General features: G+C 34.7%; 1 protein-coding gene across 1 annotated transcript; it reads right to left on the bottom strand.

Moving 5' to 3' along the window:
* Nucleotides 1-7,374: 7,374 nt before the first annotated feature.
* On the bottom strand, nucleotides 7,375-15,923 carry LOC142641226 (G-type lectin S-receptor-like serine/threonine-protein kinase At4g27290). Its single transcript, XM_075815627.1, has 7 exons — nucleotides 14,469-15,923; nucleotides 9,301-9,435; nucleotides 8,988-9,133; nucleotides 8,707-8,917; nucleotides 8,347-8,584; nucleotides 8,119-8,269; nucleotides 7,375-7,913 (listed from the first exon to the last, which is right to left on the bottom strand). Exons 1-7 carry the CDS (start codon nucleotides 15,733-15,735, stop codon nucleotides 7,605-7,607), a joined length of 2,457 nt encoding a protein of 818 aa, XP_075671742.1. The 5' UTR covers nucleotides 15,736-15,923; the 3' UTR covers nucleotides 7,375-7,604.
* Between the last annotated feature and the right edge of the window lie 1,152 nt (nucleotides 15,924-17,075).

Genomic DNA, 17,075 nt, shown 5'->3' with positions numbered 1-17,075 from the left:
GAGCTTTCTCATGTAAATATACTGTTAGATAACTTATTTCACTCTCATAAATAAGCTCAAATTTAACTTGCACGTACAACATACATGTCAAATTGCATTCAAATTGGATGTTACTTTATATTGGATTAATAAACTTATTTTTAATGCGTAATTTTAGACAACAAAAACTTAAAATTTAATAACTCTTTATCTTAGATCTTCTTGAAATTATGCAAACATGAAAAATATAATAAGAACATGCAATCCAACAATTAGATTTTCAAAATTTATATCTAATAAAAAATATAAGAGGAGTTTGAAGAATTTCTTTCCAAACTAATTTTGAGTGAAACCTTTTCCATTGAATGCTATGCTGTGTAATATATAATTTTTGAATTATAAAGGTTATCAATATAGTTTTGTACTGGTTAGTATAGAAGATATTTATCATATCGATACTATGAATCCGTTTGGTTAGGGAATTTGGGAGTCTAAAAGTGCATTTTTAAAACCCAAAACACTATTTCACAACAACAATTCTTCATAGTTTTTTTTTTCAAACACTCATTTGAAATCCAATACATTGTTTCACAAAATCTTATACAAACACACCCATATCCGGGACAAGAATAACCATATATTCGTCTTGCTTCAAATGCCAAACTATTCCAGATTGTACCAACGTTTCCAAACAATTTGGCCGAAATGACTTGAAATGGACTAAAATTTAGCCCAAGTGGAATGAGGGGGTGGTTTTTCGTTCTGGTTTGCTTACGAATATGGTATTTTCCATTAATCATAGTTATGGATTAATATATTTGCACTTATTTGCTTGTATTTATCATACCAAATTTTATTGTATTTGCACTCATTTGCTTGTATAGTTTTTTTGTGTATTGTATTGTATATGAGATTAAAGGGTCAAATGCTGAAGACTAACGTTGTTGTTATGGGAATTTCAGTTGATCAAATCAAGACATGTCAAGCGAATTTCGATTAGATTGAGAGTTTCGTGAGCAACTTAAGATTAATTCAGTCAAGCGAATTTCCTAACTTGAGAGAAGGTTGTTGCTTTCTTCCTTCCTATCCAATTACCCCTCGTATATATCTTAAAATACCCACAAAAATACCCTTCAAATTCTAAAATTGAAGAACTAGAGACCACCTATTTTCCTTAGGACAAATACTCATTGTAGTCTCTACCTTCACCCTTTCATATTGCCAAATCCTTAGATTGGAGACCCAAGCCTTACACACATAGAAACCTTGAGTGTTCTTTGTTGATGTTTGTGAATCATTAGAGCAATCGCTAAATCTTCAAGAAGTCTTGGAGTGGCCTTGGTCTTGTGGTTAGCAGCTTAAGTCGCAGAACCAATGGCTAGCAAGGAGATAAGATTGGTGCAATCAATGGTGAGAAAGATGAAGAAGCTTAAATACATTATCATTTACATAGCTTAGAGGGTTTGTATGTGACATGTATTGCAAGTTTGCAATTATCCTTATTAGTGAAATTGGTTGATGGCTTGATGCTAAAGGTGTCAAAGAGTTTTTTGCCCAATTTGGGGGGTTTTTTTCTTTGTAAACTCTTCATGGTGTTTGGGTGCCTATGATTTTTTTGGAACTCACTGTTGTGTGTGTATCCATGCATATATCAATTGGCTTATCAAACAACTGGACTTAATTTAGTAATTAGATCAAAATTGATATAAATCATAATCAAGAGGTTAAATTGGGTGTTCTCTCTCTCTCTCTCTCTCTCTCTCTCTCTCTCACACACACACACACACACACACACGGAGCTATAAACAAAAAGGGAAAGGTTAAAACTTAGGTACATGTTTTTTTAGAATAGTATATTAGATTTCTCAATTAAATTCAAATATAATTTGATAATTACAATAGAAGGAGGGATTTTAACCCCAAACGTATCTATTGGAAACATAAGAAACTGCAGAGTAGTTAAACTATAAGGCTCTTGGCAAAAATTGGTAAAACTTAGGTATATTTTTAAAGCATAGTAATTAAATTCCTCAATTAAATCCAAATACATGACTGCATTGAATTTAATTATCATTTTTGTAAGTATAACTGTGTATGTGTTTTATTGGTCAACACAAAACATGTATTTAATTTTAATTTGGGAACCTAATGACATGTACCTAACAATAATGACAACAGGAAAAGTGAATGATTAAACAGGGAAAAATCCTTGTTCTCCACCCCCTCATAAGTTCATTAAAAAAATTAATATATTTAATTGATGAGTCATAAGATAAGGCAATTCAAGGTTCAAGTGGTTGGTTAGTTAGACTAGAAAACAAATAATTGAATTGAATTTGTGTATTTACCTTATTCAGGTTATGTACTAGTAAATAATTTTTAAAGGGGTAGTGTACGAGAAATAAAATCATATATAAATTATAAATGTCTTGAAGTGAGGTCATGTCTTCACCATATGAAATATGACTTTTAAGGACACAAGTTGCACTTGGACCCAACAGTGTGAAGGGAACCGGCCCAAGAAGCCCAAAACAATGAAATTTATAGAGAGTGAGCTTGAAATCTAGGTTTGTGGATATATGGATAACAAGTATGGTGGGCTAGATCACCAATACATATGCAATAAAATTATATGGCAAAAACTTTCCTTGGACGTAAGCCGAGGACAACTTGTATTGCTCTTTCTTCTTCCAATAATAAAGTACAGTTGCAAGTAGTGTGTACAGTCTTTTCTTTCTTTTTCTTCTTTTTTTTTTTTTTTTCGTGGAATGCCTTCCTTTTTCTTTTATATTCCCCTCTTTCTCCCTATCATCTTCCATGTATGAACCAAATCACCCCTCTAGATACTTGTCTCATCTACTGCCTTCTTGAAGTCCTCAACTAATAGCTGTAGCAATGCCTGTCACTGTTCAGAGGTCATTTCCCTATTAATGCGGCCAGAGGGGTAGGTGCAGAGTCTTTAATGCGGTGGTAGCAGCTTTCTCTAAGATATTTCTTATTCACTCCCTCTCTTTGTAGTGGAACTCATCCTCATCAACCAAACCTTCTAGAATTTCCTTATCAACACCAGGGTGTATGGTACAACCTTTACTTCATAGAGCCGAGGATGTCTCCCTTCTCAGACCATTCCCCTCAACTTCTTTCGTGATGTGCCTGTGGGTTTTTATACCCTGTATATCTATTACCACTAAGACCTCCTCAGACGAGTGAATATACTCGGCCCAAGCCCAAGTCCCACAAACATACTCTGATCCTTCTGCCCCCACATGACTATTAAGTAATAATAACTTGGCATTTTGAATTCAATATGAGAAATCTTTTTTTTATTATACAATTTTAAAAGCAATCATTAGATTATATATTAAAAGAATAGTATGAAATGAAGGGCATTTTCAATTTTATTTGATCTATTGGAAGCCTACAAATTTTTTTTTTTCAAATTCTTCAATTTTGTAAAATATATATATATAGAAACAAAAGTAATTGTACTTTTTCCTTTTCTCTAGATATTAAGAGGATTCAAAAAGTTAATTATGGCTTTAAAAAATGTCAAAAATATCCCCAATCTAATTAGATAATCTTTATTTTTAAAAAAATAAAAATAGGGTTAAAATTGTAATTCAACAAAATTCAAAAAAAAAAAAACTACTAGAGAAACTTTTTTCCTAAAAATTAGCACACTTTCGATCTAAATATTGTTGAGGACTCTTTTTTCGCCCCATGTGGCACTACTTCATTGGCAACCTATGCCACATCAAAATATTATTGAGTTTTTGGGTAAATCTCTATAAAGATGAAAATAAGCTTATATCTCATGGATTTGGCTCACATGGCCCACAAGATCCTTACTTCAAGAGGCGAATTCATGGTCCACATTTCATTTTTTTTCATCAATTAGGATCATAACTCATGACATCATCAACATCAACATATGGATCGGGCTTAAGCAATGAATCAAAGCTCACAATCCATATTACCTCTCTTACACTCATGGCAAGCGGCTTCTTCAACAAGAGCCCATACTTAAACAAAATGACAACAAAACCCGAGGTACGTCATCTCATTTTCGGCTTATGATCCAAGCTCATAAGTCTCTTTGGGAAAACTTTGGGAGTTGTGGTTTGGAGGGCCAAGAAGTATGTTCAGTAAAGCTCCAGCGGTTTAAAGTTGATAAAAAAAACATGTTGCTTGGCGTGTATAGCGGGTAACATATGGTAAGCATCTCTTATCACATAGCACTTTAGATGATAAAATTCTCCATTGCTCTTTTCCTAAAACTTAATATTCATCATGTGACACATATTCAATATCCACAGTCATCTAACTGCTGGGAAAATAACTGTTCATTCAATCCCCAACTGTTGCTATACAAACTTAGAAACTTCATTATATTATTCTACATAAATCTTATTACTGCTTTTAGCTAAAATCCAACTCAAACACATGGCCTAATCTGATTGGCTATCTTTTATCTCAAAATATATACAAAATATTCATTATATCTCTCATACCCAACTGTTGTCTGCCACAATCAGACCATATTTTTCTCTGTCAGCTACTAGAGTAGAACATTAAATACTCTTCTTGCTCACCAAGATTATGTCACAGCACAATGAGACTTCAACTAAATCTCTAAAGCTTCATTAACTTTCAACCAATCCTTCTATTACTTGCTAGAAATGTGTTGTAATGGACCCTTGCACCAAAAACACAAACACCCAAAAGATGAAACATTTCCAACAAAATCCCAGCAATGTATTCAGCACTTGACACCTGGTTGGAAGTGATATCATCAGCCATTTAATGCTGAAATCCCAGTTGCCAGCTACTATACCCAAAAAAGCATGATACCCTTGAAAGAGATCTTACCATTTTCAGCTAAATCCATAAAATAAATGATGAATGACCTCTCCAACATTCTGAAATCACCATGCTGACCTCTTTTGTTTCTGCCCAAAGCAATAGCTATCCCATGACAGCTGTGACAGCTGTCTCATGAAAGCTGTCACAGCTTTTCCTGACAGTTGGGACAGCCTTTTCAAAACAGCTGTGACAGCTGACCTAGCAGCCTGGGCATTATTTTTTTTCCTCATTTGGCTAAAACCAAAACCAGCTAAACTAACCATCTTTTTCTTGCCAAAATACTTTCCTTTTTTGTTGGCTTTTCCCTAGCAACTCTTACCCAAAATAGCAAAAACACCTTGAAACTAAACATACCTTTTTTGTCCAAATCTTAAGATGAATTTTCTGAAAATTCATTGCTATTTGGGACAGATTTTGGCTGAGATTATTTGCTAAAATATCCCTTTAAACTCAACTAAATAGGACCCCTCATCAACACCTCAAGGGGGACAACCAAAGGGAGAAGAACTCTTTCACAAACCTCTCTATTCTTTCTCCCTAAGCTCTTAATCAAGTCTGAGATTTTAGTTTCCAAATCAGGAACAAAACTCTTCAGTCCTTAGCTCATAAATGCCTTCATAAGACCTCATCCATCCTTTAGTAGAAAATCTCAGCAATACATACCAGTAGAAAAGCCCAGCAGTAAATTCTAGCGATCTTGCTAAACACATTGCAGCACTATTACCCCTCATATACTCATTCTCTCACTCTCTATATTCAGAAAATACACCTATCTTATTGCTCCCATCTTTAAATGCCTAAGCACGCCTCATGCTCTTCTCTTACAAAATCTTTCCTCTTGGAAAGCAATCTCTACAACTTCTCCAACGGTTATAATCTCACATTTTTACTATCTTTAACCACCATATCTCTCATACTTCCATATATCATACATATTGCAAATACTACATCCCACAAAATATCTCTTTCTCCACTTCTCTTACACAATCTCATACACATTTACTACAACATTACATATAACACACTACACTCTTCTAAACTCCACTCTCATACTCTCTCACTCTAAAGTTCTACTACTTTGCTGCTCATAAACACATATCAATACTCTTCTCTATCTCTCTTATAAAAGCCCTCTCATGGAAGGCATAAACTTTTATTACTAAAGCCCTTCTTCTAGAAGGCACCAAGATCTCACATCAAAGCCCTTCTCATGGAAGGCACAAATCCATCTTACATAAAGCTTTTCTCTTAGAAGGCACAAATACTCCATACAAAAGCCCTTTTCATAGAAGGCAATACTATTCATAATTTCACAACAACTAAAAGAGCATTGTCAAGGGGAAAACTCATTTAAGTGCACGATAAGAGGGGCAAGCTTAACCATCCCTTACACACAGCTGGGCACACTCTCCCTCCCTCCAATTGCACCCATTTTTCCCCTTAATCTTGAAGTTATCATGGTAAACTGCCTTTCTACCGCTGAGGTACTCTGTTGGGATATTATCAGCTCACAGAAGCTGTACAGCTGGGCTACAAACCATACAAAGATAAGTGACTTTTCTTCCTTATCTTTAAATTTACATTATTGAGTACATGATTACTTCACATTTAAATACATATTACTTTATTCCAACTATTAACCAAGGCTTAAACTCATTTAAATGCATGATAAGAGGGTAAGCTTAACTAGCCTCTACCGCTTGCATTCCGCTAGAATCCCATCAGCTTACTAATGCCACACAGTTGGGTTACAAACCATACAACGATAAGTGACTTTGCCTCCTTATCTTTAAATTTACATCATTGAGTATATGACTGCTTTACTTCTAAATAAATACTACTTTATTTCAACTACTATTACAACTACTAATCAAACCTATTATATCAAGCACATATTACATATTTATTCAATCATTATTGTGATTCTTAGACTTTGGCTTTAATGGTTTGGTAGGCTTAAAAGGTACATCAGTAGCCGTTGGACTACGTGGCCCAATGTTGAGTTCCGGGACGCAACTCCCCAAAAAGAACCCGGGCCTAGCAAGGTCACTAATCTAGTGGATAACACGTGGCCGAGCAACCGAAAAAGGCCCCCAAACAAATATATCTCATGTAGGTTTGATACATTTTTTTTTTCTTAAAAACTAGCATATACTAAATCTAGCAGTGTACTCATTTTCAAATCCTAAATTTTAGTTGTTTAAAATTCCATTCCTATGTAATCTCACTAACAATAGATAAATTCAAATTGAAAAATTATATTAAACTCAAAATAAAAAAAGAGCCTCATTGCATGTGCGGAGTGCGTGTGATGAGACTATGTTATTTTTTTTTTCGTCGTGCTATATTTATATATATAATATAATAAAATACAATAAAAATTTAATAAGCCAACCTCATATCCCATTTTCTTTCCCTTTTTACCCAACCAAACACAGTAACATACCACTAGGTTACTCAACCTACTATACTATCAACTCTCAAACCAGAATAAATAGTGATCATAGTTGTATGGCTTTGAGGGACACATGGTTCATCAAACTCTCGAATTCCATTATTTAATGGCATTTCTACTAATTCAGATGTAAATTTGTGGTATGCACTAAAGTTCAACTCAGCGAATAAAGTGGCAACCTAGAATAGAATGTTCAGTATGAGAGACAAGATATTAAGTCTGAACACTAGAGTAAGAGTTCCCTTGGACCCTTGCTCTAAAGTCTAAACTAAAAGAGTTGGTAAATCCTGAGCAATGTCATGTCATTTTACCGTCCCTCTAATAATGTCATGGAAATTTCATTGGTTGAAACTGGCTCATGCTTTGTTGATGAAGAATCTGCTATAGGTCGAGCCTTTTCCGAATAAAAACCAGGCTGCCTGGGCTTAGGCAATAAACTCTCACTGCTTAACATCAGAACCACAGATGACATGTCTGGCCTATCTTCTGGTCTTTGTTGCACACATAACAAGCCCACATGAATGCAGCGTAGCACTTGATCACATAGTGTGAACATGTCGCCTATAGATTTATCAATCAGTTCCATTGCCTGATCTTCAATCCATAATCTCCAGGCCTGTATTAGGTTGAAACCCAATATATCAGTTGTTAATATGGACTTGTATTTGACCCCTGACTATTGCTGGATTATAAGAATAACAGGGGCATTGTATGATTGATAAAGAAGGCTATTCAAAGAATTTGCATAGGAAACTATACTATTTAAAACTACAACTTCATTTGACACAGTATATTAGTACAATAAAACTCTTCATGCTTACAAGTCCAAGAAGATTAAGGTGGTCATCAAAGTGGCAAAATTCCCTGTTCCTTTTCCCACTCACGATCTCTAATACTAAAACTCCAAAGCTAAAGACGTCAGATTTGATAGAGAACTGTCCATACCCCGCATACTCAGGAGACATATATCCACTGCAAAATGTCACTGCTCAGTGAAAGAAATTTAAAAGTATCTAGTATAAAATCTATAAGAAGTTAAGTATGCTTACTGCGTTCCAACAATTCTTTTGGTCTTGGCCTCGGTTTGATCTCTCCCAAATGTTCTAGCCAAGCCAAAGTCCGAGATTTTTGGGTTCATGGTATCATCTAGCAGAATATTGCTAGCTTTGAGATCTCTATGGATAATTTTGAGTCTGGAGTCTTGATGAAGATAAAGAAGCCCCCTCGCAATGCCACCAATAATGTGAATGCGGTTATGCCAATTCAGTAATTTGCTTCGTGTATGATCTGACCAAATTTATTTTCATGTTAGCATTGTCCTAGCTGAATTCTCAACATGCAATTTTATTAACAGAAGATAACAGTACTAAACATGAATGTGATGGAGTCTGAAAGGTAAAATCTCAAACCGAAAATAAAGGAGTCCAAGCTTTTGTTAGGCATGTATTCATAGATTAACATTTTCTCATTTTCTTGAACGCTATAACCAAGAAGCTTCACAAGATTGCGGTGTTGAAGTTTGGCAATTAATAAAACTTCATTTTTGAACTCGTTTATTCCTTGTCCTGAATTAGCGGAAAGCCTCTTTACAGCTACCACTTGCCCCTCTTGCAATGTACCCTAAAAATCAAAAAGATTAGGAAAATTTTCCAATGAAGATAGCTTAGCTAGTTAGGATATTTTTGTTTACCTTATATACAGGTCCAAAGCCACCCTCTCCTAACTTGTTGTTGCCCGAAAAGTTACAGGTGGCATTAGCTATGGTCATAAAATCAAATACAGGTAACTCCATGTTTTCATTCCCACCTACATCGTTGTAATTTTTCCTTGTGATTCCTGAAATTATAGGAGATGGATTGGCATGAATAATTTGAATGGTATTACTGAATCAGATAACCACCTAATCTGATGCATTTCTAAGTTTAAGACTTTCAATTTGAAATTTCTGTGGTAAAATACATTATCATGCATCAGAAATTATAAGTTCATGTTTATAGCTTTACCTTTGAAACTAATTTTCTTCTTCCACACATATGATATTACTCCAAGTATAAGAATTCCCATGACTAGTAGTGCAGAGCCGACTATGATTCGTACTTGTTTTATTTTGCTGGGATGCCAGTTTTTCTCACTATTATCTGAAAATGAGAAGTAGAGTCAATGAACGAACATATATGTGACTTTTGTTCAAAATTCCGTAAATTAAAATTGAGTCGGAAACTAAATTCTGTTGTTACCAGCTTCATAAGTACCTGCAACCTGCCAGTTAGAATTCTTGAAAAGAGTATTTATAGAGAATTTATCTTGAGCTTAAATAGGAATAAATAAGGTGCATAGAGCAGTAGGGCGCAACACCACAACATCCTAGTTTCTGTGGAGCCACCAGGTCTCTCCCAATTTAATACTGTTTTTTGAATTCTATATAGCTTGCAGTCATGTCAGAGTTCCCCAAGCAAACATCCAAAAATTATTCATTAGTGTTGGTTCTTATCCAATTTTCTCCCTAACCCCCACGTTCACCCTGAAAGCATGGAGGACTAGGTTTGAATGAACACATGCTAGCATGTTTGAAAAGAACTAATTGCCTGTCAACTCAAACAGAGGACAATATAACCTAAGCTATAAAATTGGATAGGAAAAATAAGGTGGATAGAGCATTAGGGTGCAAAACCACATCATCCTAGGATAGTAATCCAACATCATGACCAAGTGAACCAGATTTTCGGAGCCCAAATCATCCAACATCACGAAATATACCTTGGCTTGCCTCCTTTGGTGGGGAAGGGCAAAAGAAAGGCTTTTAATCGTATCAAGGACCAAGTGAGTAGGAAAATAGCAGGATGGAAAGAAAAAGTGCTTTCAAGTGCAAGGAGAGCGATCCTGATCAAGGCGGTTGCTCAAGCAACACCCACATACACTATGAGTTGCTTTAAGCTACTAGATGCACTTTGCAAAGAATTAAACTCAATGATGAGCAACTTTTGGTGGGGGCAGAAGGATAAAGAGAGGAAGATGGCTTGGATTGCATGGGAAAAGCTTTGTACTCCTAAGGAAGAGGGTGGCATGGGCTTTAGGGACCTCAAAGCTTTCAATCTTGCTCTTCTTGTCAAACAAGGGTGGAGAATACAACAAAACACCAACTCCTTAGTACATAAGATCCTAAAGGCAAAGTACTTTGCAGATAGGACATTTAAGGAAGCTCAACTAGGAAGAAGACCATCGAACATTTGGTGAAGTATAATGGCAGCCAAGGATATTGTGGAAGTTGTGTCTAGATGGATTATTGGAAATGGGGAGAAAGTAGATATTTGGACGGATAGGTGGTTACCCACCCCGGATTCTTGCAAGCCAATCAGCCCGAGGGTCCCTTTAGAGTCAGAGAAGGTGTCCTGCCTCCTGGATAGTGAGACGGGGTCCTGGAATGCAGACAAAGTGAGACGCTCCTTCCTCCCTCATAAAGCTGAGGTGATATTAGGGATTTACATCAGTCCTCGATTGTTGGAAGATTCCTTAATTTGCGCTTGGACTAACAATGGTAGATTCTCGGTGAAAAGTGCTTACAAGGTGGCTTAAAAATGGTTGAAGAATCGAAATATTAAGGCTGATGCTGGGGGAACATCTGATAACTCAGGATGCAAACCCTTTGGAAGCTGATTTGGAAACTAAACTGCCCAATTAAGATCAAAAAATTCATGTGGCGCTCATGTAGAAACATCTTCCCAACAAAAAACAGGTTAAAGTCTAGGGGAATTAGCATTGAGGACTGTTGTGACCAATGTGGCTTTAGTGAATCCTCGGGCCATATATTGTGGGGCTGCAAATTAGCATCAGAGGTGTGGTGTGAATCAAGGTTGAAATGTTGTGACCAACTCTGTATGATGGTTCAGTTTAATGAAAGTCTTTCAAAGCTTCTTATCAAAAAAAAAAAAAGAGGATAGTAATCCAAGCTATGAAATGGGAAGTTATCGTTGGTTGGTGCTTAAAGGTGTTTAAACTATTAAATAATTTGGAATTCTTATGGTGCTTACTTCATAGGTTAGGAAAGCTAACTAAAATGTGTGGGGCATTGATAGCTTTCTTTGAGTTTTTACCATTGAAGAAGAAAACCCAAATTAAACCCCTTCCAGCAGTTGTTAAATTCCAGCTCTTCAAGAAGTCATGTTGCATTTAAAGTCCTTTCAATTAAGGCCTAGCTGTGACTAAGAAAAATCCGGCTGGTCTCTTACCCTCTTTTTGGGTGGAGGACTGGAGGGAGATGGGGGGAATGGAGAGAAGAGGAATGATATAAGCCTTCCATGTAGTACCTGAGTGTAAGGAAAATGCAAATGTAATAAACAGTGCTCCTTTCATAGCAAAAATAAGAAATTTTCTTGTAAGTCTCCTATTATTTACTTTTTTTACCCAACAAAAGGGAGCTTTCATAACTCAATTTTAGAAGTCTTATGCAAGCTGGGGAATCCCTTCTCTGTAGTTTGCAAGAATATTAGTTAGTGAATTGTAAGGGATTAGGCCTGATGGTTGGTTATGAATTAGGACAAAATGGCTGTTTAGATTTTCTATAGCTGCTAGATACTGAGTTTATTCTATAAAGGTGCTGTGCCTTCAGCCCAGTAGTGGCTTGTTCTAGCTTGTATTGCTCTTCTTTCTTTGAATCAATTCACTGATTCATCAAAAAAAATAAAAAAATAAAAAAAAAAGAAGAAAGAAACAACTGAAAACCAAGCAATTTAGGTGTTCAATATATCCACAATCAATATATATATATAAAAGCAGAGACCTCATGTGAGAGTGCATGAGGTCCTGCCACGTGACACTCTAATATTGCATTTAACATTTTTTACCTTTTTTTCATTAAGTTTTTTTTACTGTTACACAATAAATCATAGTAACTTATTTTTATCTATTATATAAATTTAGCATTTTTAATCTCTTTTTATTAAGTTTTTTTTTTTTTTTAACTATTACTCTATAGATCATAGTAACTTATTGCATTTAACTTTTTTTCCCTTTTTTCATTAAGTTTTTTTTTTTACTGTTACCCAATAAATTATAGTAACTTATTTTTACTATTATATAAATTTAGCATTTTTTACCTCTTAATATTAAGTTTTTTTTTACTGTTACCCAATAGATCATAGTAACTTATTTTTACTATTATATTGATATGAGCTGTTTTTGACAATTAGACCAAAAGTTATTCACTATAAAATTGATTACTTTTTAAAAGTAGATCAAATCTTATGAAAAACTCAGGCCTAGTTCTTACCTTACATATTATGACCCAAGTTTGACCCTTCCCACGTCATTCCCATGTGTAAATCAAAGCAAAAACTCTTACCCTCTTACAAACTCTCTTCTTCCTCCCCCACGTATAGATGATACTTATAGAAAATTTTATTCTCATGAAATATCTCTTCATTTTTCCCCAATTTCAATTCAATATGCTTTTGCCTATTAATAATATTCTATGCAATTTATGCAAACAAATTCTCTATCATCGACCAGTGCAACAAAAATATATATAAATCTGGAGATCTCTCAGGTTGCTGAAATAATTGACAAGTTCATATTTATAAAATTTATAATAACAAAAAAGTATAATAAATAGCATATACTATCTCACAAAATGCCATTAACTTAATATTTTCTTTAAAAAAAATTCGATGATAGGAATGGTCAAAAGCATGCTCCTATACAAGAAAACCAAATATACATACAAAACAAATTTTCATAGGAGGATTTATCTTTAAATAATATGAAGACAGTAAAGATAAAATGCATTGAATGAGATCCTACAAAAAAGGTTTGTTAATACATATTAATTTATGTAAAAAAATAATAATAGATCATATTATTTACATTAAAAAACTAATACATATTAATTTCAAAGTTCATTGCAAGATGTGAATTGCTAGGGTATTGCAATAATAAGTAACATTGATACAATAATGAGTTGGTATTACATTTTGTGCGTACTTTGTGAAAGAAATGTCAAATTACAAACAGGATCATTTTGGTGTACAAAATGTAAAACAAAAACAAATCTTTCTATCCCAAAGTTAGAGGCACTCACATTAATTACATACTCTCCAAATATTTATAATATATTTATCTCACTATAACTACTATATATATACAATTGCAAACTACTTTAGATACAGGATTCAAATTGAAGTTTTTAATGCAACTAACAAAACAAAATTTGTGATATTTGATTAAGATGCCGAGAAAATCCTAAATAAATCTACAAGATCGAGATCTTGCTGAAAAATAAACTAAGGTACAATTTATTTAAATTATTGTAAAAATATTGATATTGGATAAGGAATCCCCCGTGATTTGAAAAAAAAATTAGGAAAAAAATGGATTTCTCTACTTCATTTGAATGAATTCAATCTAAAAGATGGTTTTGAAAATTACATAGTTGCCAAGATTTTTTATGCACATTCAAATGATAAAAAGGTATGGAAGAAAAAAAAAACACAATTCAACATGCTATGTTAATTCTTTTTGCTGCACTATTCCAAAATTAACAAAAAAACTATCACATCATTGAAATCTAATATAAACACAAATACCTATGGAAAATCTTAGCGACAAAGTCCAAACTTTGTAAGATCTAATCAAGAATCTCTCAGTGCCAATTCATTAGTAATTAACACAAATGATGCAACAAAATGGAAAAAATGATGAAAGCTCAAAAATTGAACAAATATGGACGGATTAAATTTCAAATGTTGAAGATGGAGAAACTGATGATGACAACAAGTGCCACCATACCACAATAGCAAAGCATTGAAGAAAAAAAAATCGTAATGAAGTTTTTTATTACATCACATAATAAAAATCAATAATATAGAATTGATTAATATGTTTTTATCAACTTTTATTATAAAATATTACTCCAAGTTATTTTCATTATTACTCATTACTTGAACAAAATAATTATAATAGATATATGTGTGTAATTTATAATTGTTACTTTTTTATGATGAACTCATTACTAACAAAGTTTTATAATAAATTTGCTATAATATGTATAATATTTTCCAAAAACAAATTTACATAAAACATTATAACATTATCCGTATATCGCACGGAAACTTACTAGTTTATAATAAAAGAGCAAATCCAAAGAGAGCAAATATAAAATAACAGGAGTAAAAAGTACCTAGTTCTGAATTGGCCAGCCTTATATATATGTCTTGGCCGTCCAGCCCGTCCTGGTCTACTCTCATATCATTCAAGTTACCGAACCAAAGCAAGCAGCCGCTTCCTTTTCCCCTGATATCTAAATTTGAGTATGCTGTGCAAGAACAGTTTTTCAAACACAATCCCTCACATTCCTTGAGGCTCATGGTTATATTAAACCATGAAGAAGATGTGTCGGGCAATTTCACATTTGTGTATTTGAGGAAGCCATCTCTATTGCATTCCAATGGAGTCCTTCGAACACAACCATCAGACCAATCTACTGAATTCCAATTTTTTGGAGATTTGGATACAAATCCTTGTAAGCATGTACATACTGGAGAGCGATTGGTGTTGCAGGTAGCATATGCACCACAGTAGGCATAATTTTCACACTGATCTACCTGGGATGTAGAATAGATCTCCCAGCTGTGTGTCTGATCCCTCCATACGAGCCGTCCCCAAACACCTGATGGGTAAAATACAAGTCTTGAAAAGACTGAACTATTCACAAGTTTATACACGTAATATACCTCAGTTTTGTTCATCACAAATTCATACTCGAATATTGGATTTGGTCTTAACCGGGGATATCCTGAAAAACTAATGCCATTCCATGGCCCTCCTCTAGCCTTTATTTTATCTCCCTTCATAGAAACTTGCTGTGGAAGCCCATGAGTATCAATCCGTAAAGAAAAATCACCTTTAGCAGGATCATCTGTGCTTTTCCAAGATGTTAAAAACCAGTCTCGACCTGTTACAGAGTTCTTTCCCAACTTCATTCCTGGCATCAATGTGTCGCAAGGATAATCAAAGCTCTGCCACAATAAGTTCTCCAAGCCATTGTCATTTCCATCTTTCACAACAAGATTTCCTGAATCCAGCAGCTTTACAACTGGACTTGCTGCAGCTCTCGACGTATTGTATGACCAAACATCACTATTTGTGTTGCTGAAAAGAACAATATCTCCTTCATTTGTAACCTTCAAGACTCCTGAGCGATTAGCAATTGGAGTCTCTCTATTGGCTACCCATACAACTGCGTCGGTAGATATCCTATACCATATTCCCAAGTATCGGCCTTTTGAATTGCCTGGACTGAAGAATCCCAGTTCAAAGGTTCCACCAGCTGAAACTAAAGTCTCACCGTCTCTGATGGAATGGCTTGGAATGATAGTGTCTATCGTAGCAGAGAGCCTAAAGAAGGATAGTAAACAAAACACAAAAAGAGGTTTGATGTCTAACATCGATTGGCTAATAGTCGACTTCTTTGTTCAGAGAAAATGTTGTGTAATAATACATACATAAGCCCCTTGCACTGCATGGAGTAAGCTATACGCATGAATGATGTTTGGAAAATTCAACGGCGAAGCCAGGGGGGCGGGGGGCAATATGCTCCTTGACACTAAAAGCTTCAACAAAAACTGCTCCAAAAGTTTCTTCACTTCACTTATATTATCAGAAGAATTTGCCCCCAATATTGAAAATACACAAAAACGCACTCAAGTGCTAAAGTACCTAACTTCAACAAAAATAAAGTTGCAAACGCTCCTTGACACTAAAAGCTCTCAGCTTTATCTTGACCCACCTAACTGCACTTAATTGTATTTTATTTTATTTTTTGGTTTTAGTTAAAAGCATAACTTATCTATCCCAAATTTTATCCTTTTTCACGGCATTTCAAACTTTCAATTAGTGGATCATATATTTTACATAAAATACTAGAAATATTATGAATACTATTTTGGTGCCCATTCCAGTTTCTTCATTGGAGATACCGATTTGATCCTGTACTATTTTGGTGTACATTCTGGAACAATTGCAAATATGTATAAAATAGTTATTTATATTATAAATATTCAAATTGTTAAGCAATTACAATGTTTGAAATTTGAAAAAAAAAAAAACCATTACATAAATAATGCACCATCCAAAATATGGAAGCCTTCGCAGGGAAATTTGTTCAAACTGAATTTTGATGGTGCTTGCTTTGATGAGGGAGCTGCTTCTGGCTATAAGGCTATGATTAGAAATGAAAAGGGCCAAGTAATGGCTGCTCTTGTTGCGAAGGGTGGTGTTGTAAGGGATAGTGAAGAGGTGGAAGTGCTTACATGTCGTAAAGCCCTCGAGTTTGCTATTGACGTTGGTTTCATGGAGATTATTTTGGAAGGTGATAGTGCGTTGGTGATGCAGACGATTTCCTAGGCTCAAGTGAATCTTTCACGGCTTGGATTAATTTATGAGGATATTTGGTGCTTGGCTACAGGCTTTAGATCCATCTCGATTAATTGTGTTAGGCGCACTGCTAATAGTGTTGCTTATGCTTTGGCTAAATTCGCTAAATTAATTGATGATGATATTGTTTGGTTGGAGGAGGATCCCCCACCTGTGGTGGATGCTTTGTATTTGGATGCTAATGCTCTAAATTAAAGAAAATTGGTTGGTTCCGGCTTCCAAAAAAAAAAAAAAAAAGTAGAAACTTCCTATTACTTGCAAAAGTGTCCCCCCCCCCCCCCCCCAGCCCACGTAAATGTTATCATTCTCTAGGAGTAATTATTAGTTTTACACTTTTTACCATTCTTTCTTA

Source organism: Castanea sativa, chromosome 6 (genome assembly GCF_040712315.1).
Source record: "Castanea sativa cultivar Marrone di Chiusa Pesio chromosome 6, ASM4071231v1".
Taxonomy (NCBI): domain Eukaryota; kingdom Viridiplantae; phylum Streptophyta; class Magnoliopsida; order Fagales; family Fagaceae; genus Castanea; species Castanea sativa.
This window is presented reverse-complemented; position numbering and strand designations above follow the sequence as displayed.

Coding starts and splice junctions, on each gene's coding strand:
- LOC142641226 (XM_075815627.1), bottom strand. CDS start 15,735: ATGTTAGACATCAAACCTCTTTTTGTGTTTTGTTTACTATCCTTCTTT. Junction 8,585..8,706: donor CTTGGACTCCTTTATTTTCG/GTTTGAGATTTT, acceptor AAATTTGGTCAG/ATCATACACGAAGCAAATTA. Junction 7,914..8,118: donor ACCTTAATCTTCTTGGACTT/GTAAGCATGAAG, acceptor AACCTAATACAG/GCCTGGAGATTATGGATTGA.